General features: G+C 60.0%; 1 protein-coding gene across 1 annotated transcript; it reads left to right on the top strand.

Moving 5' to 3' along the window:
* Nucleotides 1–297: 297 nt before the first annotated feature.
* Nucleotides 298–1,263, top strand: CDK5R2 (cyclin dependent kinase 5 regulatory subunit 2; the record flags this gene model as incomplete). The annotated part of the gene is made up of 1 exon (XM_080346308.1): nucleotides 298–1,263. One exon carries the CDS (start codon nucleotides 298–300, stop codon nucleotides 1,261–1,263), a length of 966 nt encoding a protein of 321 aa, XP_080202434.1.
* Nucleotides 1,264–7,810: the final 6,547 nt, after the last annotated feature.

Genomic DNA, 7,810 nt, shown 5'->3' with positions numbered 1-7,810 from the left:
GGCGGCCGCCGCCCGGCAGAGCCGCGCCGTGCCGAGCCGAGCTCCCTCCCTGCCGCCCACCGGCGAGGGGGCGGGCGCACCGGAGGCCCGTGCGGCGGCGATTGGCTGGCGGCGGGGAGGCGGGGAGCGGTGGGGCCGCGGCTGGCTGCAGCGGCGGGCGCGGAGCCCAGAGCGGGCGCGGCGGAGCATCCTCGGGTACTGCGGTCCCGGTGCGGGCCGCTTCCCCCGCAGCCTCCGGCCTCCTATGGGCGGTGCCGGCGCTCCGGCCCCCGCACGCCCGTCCCGCTCGGCGTTAGCATGGGCACGGTGCTCTCCCTCTCCCCCGCCGCCTCCTCGGGCAAGGGCGGCGGCGGCGGCGGGGGGCTGCTGGCCGACAAGGCGTCGGGAAGGGTGCCGGCTAAGGGCGAAAGCCGGCTGAAGCGCCCCAGCGTGCTCATCTCGGCGCTCACTTGGAAGCGGCTGGTGGCCGCCTCGGCTAAGAAGAAGAAGAGCACCAAGAAGGTGACGCCGAAGCCCGGTGGCGGGGCCCCGGGTGGAGGGCCGGGCCAGCCCGACCCGCTGGTGGTGCAGCGCAACCGTGAGAACTTGCGCAAGTCGGTGGTGGGGCCGGCCGAAGGCGCCAAGCAGGGCCCGCTGGCCGTGCCGGTGCCCACCGTGCCCTCGGCGCCGCAGGAGCTGCACCCGGGCTCAGGCGGGGGCAAACCACCGCCGCCACCGCCGCCGGCCAGCAGCCGCGCCCCGGGCTCCCCGCGCCGCGTGGTGGTGCAGGCGTCCACCGGCGAGCTCCTGCGCTGCTTGGGGGACTTCGTGTGTCGCCGCTGCTACCGGCTGAAGGAGCTGAGCCCTGGCGAGCTCATCTCCTGGTTCCGCAGCGTGGACCGCTCGCTGCTGCTGCAAGGCTGGCAGGACCAGGGTTTCATCACCCCGGCCAACCTGGTGTTCGTCTACCTGCTGTGCCGGGAAGCGCTGCGGGGTGAAGACATCGGGACCCAGGCCGAGCTGCAGGCCGCCTTCCTCACCTGCCTCTACCTTGCCTACTCCTACATGGGCAACGAGATCTCTTACCCACTCAAGCCCTTCCTGGTGGAGGGCGACAAGGGGCGCTTCTGGGAGCGCTGCCTGGGCATCATCCAGCGCCTGAGCGCCAAGATGCTGCGAATCAACGCGGACCCGCACTACTTCACGCAGCTCTTCCAGGACCTCAAGAACGAGGGCGAAGGCGGAGACAGGTCCAAGCACTGGACGATCAGCCTGGACCGCTAGGGAGGTACCGGGTCCCCGGCGTCGGGGACGGAGGGGCAGCGGACCGAGGGGCGGGGGAGGCGAAGGACTCTGCCGGATCCCCCATCCCCCCATCCTTTTCGCCTTTCCCGCTCCCCGGCCGCCAGCTCCACAGAGACGCTGCCCGGACCTTCTTTGCTCGGGATCCGGCCGCTCCTCGCCCTTCCGACCCCAGCTGGGGGCTGCGCTCCGGGACACCGAGACGGCAGAGAAGACCGGGGCGGTGTGGGGGGCGGGGGTGATGTTCCTCCCACCTGCGCGATGGGGAAGGGGAGAGGCTGCCGAGCGTTTCTGGATGCGTTTTCTCCAGAAAAAAAAAAAAAAAAAAAGAGGGGAAAAATATAGGTGGGGTCCGGGGCAGGAGGGCTCGGGGGGTTCTCCTGACTGCTGCGGGGTCTCTGCGCGCACGGTGCATGTGAACGAGCCCCCGGCGCGGGCAGGGCCGGGCCCCGCGCCGCCGGCCCGGAGCTGTCCGTGGTGCTGGAGCCGCCACGGCTCAGCAGACAAAGGCGGGCGGGGGGGAGCGGGCTTTCGTGTCGTGGGCGCTGCCTCCCACCCGCCTCCCGCCCAGCACGGGGTACACGGCCCCCTCCACCTCGGGCATGGGCGACTGCCTCTCACCCCGCGGGAGCCGCTTGTTTGCCCCTTTGTTCGAGTCGCTGGGGAGTGAGGCGCTCAGTCCCCTTTTTTGAGGGTAATAGCCCCCTCCTCGGTGCATCCCCCGAAATGGGGTCCCTGTGGGGTGAGCGCCCCCACCCCCCCACCTTGGCTTGCTGCGGAGGGAAAGGGGTTTGCGCCAGAGGTGGCCTAAGGAGCCTGGGGGAAGGGGCCTGTTGGGGTGTGTGGGGGGGTCCCTCTCCTCTTGCTTTGCTTCAATGGAGAATAAAGAGCGTCCTGGATGGGCCTGGTGGTGGCTCCCTGGACTTGCCGGGCTGAGGGATGCAAGGGGGACTGGGGATGGGCACCCAAAGCTTCCAATTGTGCCTCCTCTCCAAGAGGGATTGGGGGGGGATGGTTCTCAGAGGGGATTTTGCTCCCATGGTGAGAGTTGGGGGTCAGAATCTCACCCCAGTTTGTTGTGCCCAAGGCCAGTCTGGTCTGTTCAAGTGCCCCTTGGCTCCCTGTGAGCTCTCCTGCCCTCCTCCATTCTAGAATGAAATGTCTGGTGCCTCTCTGCCACACTGAATTTAACTAGGATATTTAACTGGAATCTCACAGCCCATGTCATCTCCTTTTTTTAAAAAAAAAAAAAAAAAATTTTACTTTTTCCTAAAGCTATCCCCTCTCACCTCCTTCCTCCCTATCTCTGCTTTGCCCTTCCCCACAGCAGCAGGCCTCGGGAGCTGTGTTGCTAGCCCTGTTACCAGCACTGTGTTTCTGCAGACCCCCGGGGAGAGGGGTGGAGAAGGGGAAGGCTTTGCCTTTGCAGCTGGTTGCTACACTTCAGGCTACTGAATTTGCTGGGACTTCTTTAGCCAGATTCAGAGCACATGCTCTCCCATTGGGGTCTGCAGCCAATGCTTCCGCAGCCCCTCTGAGCCAGATGCTTGTACTCTCCTCAGCCAGGAAGAGCTGTGCTGGCTCTGCAGGTCATGGAGGGTAAGCTGGATTCTCTCTACCTTTGTGTGCATCAGCAGAGCTGCTAATTAGATCCAATCTGTCTCATTCAGGCAAAGCTGTGCAGCCAGGAAGACAGCACAGATGTCCCTGTGACAGGGGCTGACCTGGCAGGGTGCTGTGCAAGGCATTTCTGTGACTGCATAAACCTGCTGAGACCTGTGCTGCTCCCCTTCTCCTTGTCTCTAATGGGTGCTCTTCTCCCTGCCTTCAGATTGACATTTGTGTGACCTTGTGGTGAGCTGTCTGGGCATAATGTACTCATGACCCACCCCAAATCTGGCCATATCCATGTCTTGTGCTGGGGAGGTAGCAGCTCTGACTTACTCTGGCTTTCATAGAGGTAGAACTGGACCATTAGAGCTCCTATAGGGATGCTGGGGAAGCCCTGAGTCCCCCCCTATAGGCATTTTGCAGAGAGAGAAACTGAGGCAGAGGGTGATGAAGCAGCATGCTACAATCCAGCAAGAAGGGTCTGCAGCATCACGGGATAACACCCAAGCTGTTGGTTCTGGCTGTCACCATCACCATCCTGAGCCTGTCCAGTGGCCCCCTAGCCCTGGCTGCGGGGCTTTTTTTTCCTCTCCAGAGCTGAACAACCTGCCGGTATTGGAGGTTTCCTATCCCACAGATCCCTTTAGAGACACTCTGAGGGTCCTTCAGCCTTAAGCCCCAGCTTTTTAAAATGCTTCCAGCTGCAGTGAGGCCATATCTTTCCTCCTCCCTTGTGTTTCATTGATTAAGAGTACTAGGCCTCATTGGAGGATTTAGGAAGAGCTAATTGCAGACTGGTAATTGAAGACAGCTTGGAGTCTCTGGAAATGTCAAGGAATGAGAGATGAGCTTATATGCTCCTGTGCATTTAAATATGCATCATCTGCTCAGTCAGAGCCTTACTGAGGGGAAAGATGTCTGGTTTTCCCTCCCCCTGAGGACCTTGTACAGCTGCTGGGGGGAGCACTAATCTTACCTTGCCTGGGAGCCTTCTGCTTCCCCAAGGCAAAGAGGAGGTAGGGGGGACACAAGCATGAGAGGATACTGAGGGTGGTAATCCTCAGTCAGGTTTGGGAGCTTGGTGTTGTCCCCATTCAAAAGCTGTGTGCTTTCTTCTGCCAGACCCTTGTGCTGCTGCATGATGCCATGGGGGTCTGGACTCAGGAGCCAGCTGTGGGGCAGCAGTAGGGGGATGGATAGAGCTTGCCCCCAAACTTGTGTTCCCTGCAGCCACCTGCTGCTCCCTGAGGAGCAGTGAGGGGCTGAGACCCCTTCCTCACTGCCAGCCACATGGCTCTGCAGTGTCTAGCATTGCAGGGGTGGGGCAATTTACATCGTGTTTGAGGCTCAGAGGTAGAGCAGCAAGGCCAGTCCAGGGATCCATTACCACAGGGCCTTGGTGAAGCATCCCAATTCTTTCCTAGTTTGAAATTCCTCCAGCAGCAATACATCTCTATGCCTCACAGTTGATGGTCCGTGTGCTCCACCACACATTGCAGCAGTGGAGGTGAGCACAAGCTGCATGGTGCAGCCTGCAGTGGATTCAGCTCCTCCTGCCCCATGGAAGTCACTTTGCAGGCTGTATCATCTGTCTTTTGCTCCTCAAGGGAGCAGAGGGCTGCTGGAGGCACCCTGGGTGGCATGGGTCTCCAGGATTCATAGTCACCCATGAAAGGTGGGTTTTCTGCCCAGAGCTCATGGAGCAACAGCTCTGTGGGACTGCCCTTGCCCTGTTGCTCCATCTGTAGAGCAAACTCCATGTGTTGGACGTGCTGGCCATGGCACTGGGGCATGGAGGAGCAATGCGTGGCTGGAGCAGCCAGCCTGGCAAACTGTGCCTCCTCCTGCCGGACAAACAGTGGGGAAGCTGTGCTCTTGCTATTAAGAGCTGGCAGCATCTCCCAGAGTGACTCAGAGCTGCTCCATGAGGAGGAAGCTGCTCCGGATGATGCAGACCCAGTGCCCACGTGGCTGGTGAAGGACCTGCTTCAGACCAGCTTTCTGCACAAGCCCTTCTCCCCTGTTCAGTTATGATGGATAACATGTTCTTCCAGGCAGATGGAAGTGGGAGGTCTCTCTTCTGTCTCTGTGGGAGCTGCCTGGACACTAGCTCCACTGCAGCTTCAGGATGTTGCTGCTCTGCTGAATTTGGGATGATTTGTAGGTGCAGGTTTCTGCTCCCTTCCCTGCTCCATGGTACTTTGGTCACAGGAGCAGGTGGGATGTCTGGGGGGAGACGTGGAAAAAATGACCTAGGGAGATGGCAGAAAATGGCAGAAAGATCATGAGGGGCGCTACACTAAGTTGTTTGTTGAGTATTTGTAACCAGGCGGGGTCAGGACAGCTGGCACTGGCTTTCAGCTGTTGGAGAACGCATCCAAGCTGGGACGGGAGCCTGCAGGAGGCTTTGAGGTCTTTCTGTGTCCCAAAGAAGCTCAGTGTCAGCCATGAGACTGAGGAAGGTGGGACAGCAGCCAGTTTTGTCCCCAGTGTAGCCAACACGTGGTCTGTGGCATTGCCTGGCTGGTGGGTATGGGACTGAGGAGCACAGACGGGGAACAGTCCTATGCCAAGAAGCTGGAGCAGGGGGAGAGGGGAAACCAGATGCCTTGGAGCCCTGCTGCAATGACCAATCCTTCTGCCATGGAGCCCAGGAGAGCAGAGGGCCAGTATTGCCTAGGCTGGGCCATTACCTCCAGCCCATTCAGCTGAGCATGGAGGTTACCCTGTGCTGTGTCCCTTGACTACCCTGTGGCTCCATGTCACTCCTGAGGACTGAAGTCCTTGGGGTACAGCCAGGGAGCAACAAGCTGCAGCCCAGGACAGTCATGGGGTGCCTGCACCAGGGAGTGAGTGCCTCCCAGGCTGGACTGGGTGCTGCTCCCTCATCAGAAGTCCTGCATTAGAGCATAATCTGGCATTAGCACATTAATCCAGTCCTCCTGGCTGCCCAGCCCATGCCCTCAGCAGAGTCTGGCCCAGGGTCTCAGTGTTCAGCCGGGCAGGAGCAGCACCAGGGAGCTGCAGCAGCGGGGGCAGGTTTGGGAACTCCATGGAGAACACCCCCGTGTCTGGGGAGGGCAGTGAACAGGGAAGAAACCCAAAGTGCATAAATCTCACCTCAGGTTCATCCAGGACATGAAGGAAGAGAAGTCTAGGTCAGGAGCGTTTGCAGTGGCAATACAGCCCCAGTCCTGAGCACATTGGCAAGGGAGAAAGCAGTGTCTTTTGGAAGAATCACGGTTGGTTCTTTGGAAAAGCTTTACTAAGGGTTTTGAAGCCCCTGCACCTGCAGGCTCCAGCTGGGCCATTCTAAGTCACGAAGTGCTTTGCAGGGAGCCAGGCCAGGGAACATGGTGTCTGGAGAGGATGTGAGTCAGCAGCTTGGAGCAGGGGCGGGGGTGGCGCAGCCAGCAGCCAGCGCAGCAGGGATGCAGAGAGGAGGAAATAGGTGGGAACTGGGAGAGCTGGAAGGGGAGCAGGGGTGGACAGGGAGGCAGTCCTTGTAACCTGGGGCAGGTGTGACCTGACTGGGCTGTGCAGGCTCTTCCCAGAATGAGAAATGAAGCAAGTGCTGACCTGGCTCTGCTAAAACAGGAGAGGGGCTACTCCGTCCCCTCTCTCATCCCTTACTGTGGGACTGGGAGGCTTTGGGGGAGTTCAAGAGCTCCCCCCACTATCCTGGCAAGAGGCTGAGGCCAGGGCAGAGTTCAGTCCTGCCTTCTTGCTGACTAAGCAAAGCCAGAAACAAAGGTATAAATATATATATAAGTAGGAAAATAAACATTCTGCCTTTAATCACAATGCAGCAGAAGAAGCTGCCATGCCATATGCTCTGCTCCCTCACTCTTCCCAGTGCAGGCTGAGCCCCTTTGGGACTGTGTTCTCCCATCTCTCTCTGGGCAGAGCACCTGAGGACTCCCCACAGGTAGGCTTGGAGCCCACAGGTGCACCAAGCCCACACACCCCACTGCCAGCCTCCTGGGACAGGCTCCCCACCCAGCCTGTGCACCTCACTGCCAGGGATGGTGATGCTCCCCCACCAGGCCCCCAGGCTGGGCACCCCCAGGCTGAGCGTCCCTGCCTGGGGACAATACTTCTCTAAATGCTGTGCTGGGCCCGCTTGCCCATTGGCAGGATTTTGCGGCAGTCTGTTCAGAGCCAGTGGTTTTGGTGACTAAAGAAAGTGGTGCTGCTGATGGGCTGAGTCAGACGGGGCTCTGAGGAGGGGGCAGGCTGGGTTGTGAGGGGGAGAAAGTGCTCTGCCGCCTCTCCAGTAAACACAACATGGGGCTGGGGGGCTGCTCTCCATGGAGTCTGGGGATGAGAGCATCCTGAGTTGTGATGGTGACACCGGCTGCATCTTCAGGCAGGTGAGAGCATCACTAGTGTGGTCCTGCGTGGGTGTCCCCCACCTTCCCTCCTGGCTGCTGTCCCCAGGGAGTGCAGGGCTGGTTCCTGGCTTTTGGGGTGGCACTCAAGGGACAGAGCAGGGGGATTGTGTTACGTGAGCTCAGAGCAGAGTGAAGCTGCAGCCTGTTGCTCTGGGGGTGTGCAGTGGTCCCCTCTCTCCCCTTTCCCCAGCATGTCCAGCCTACATTTTAGTATGGACCAGGTCCACAGGGCCAGAAATGAGCACAGAACTGGGCTCACCTGGGCTTTCCTGGTGCAGGCACTGGCAAAGGGACAGGAGGGATAGGAGTGGGATGGCGGAGGGGGTAGCTACTAGTGACCCACATCCCTTAATCCATGTCCTGCCCTGTGTCATGCAGTTGCCTAAGCCACAAAGCAGACTCCCTGAATGGGGCCGTGGTCCCCTGCCCTGGCTCTGAGGGAGCCAGCTGTGGCCAGCCCCACATTTTGCCTTTTAAGGCCAAACTCAAGGTGGGGGTGCCTCCAGCCTGAGTGTTGGTTTCAT

Source organism: Nesoenas mayeri (genome assembly GCF_963082525.1).
Source record: "Nesoenas mayeri genome assembly, chromosome: 6".
Classification (NCBI taxonomy): Eukaryota; Metazoa; Chordata; class Aves; order Columbiformes; family Columbidae; genus Nesoenas; species Nesoenas mayeri.
Note: the sequence above shows the minus strand (reverse complement) of the source record. Positions and strands in the feature narration are given on the sequence as shown.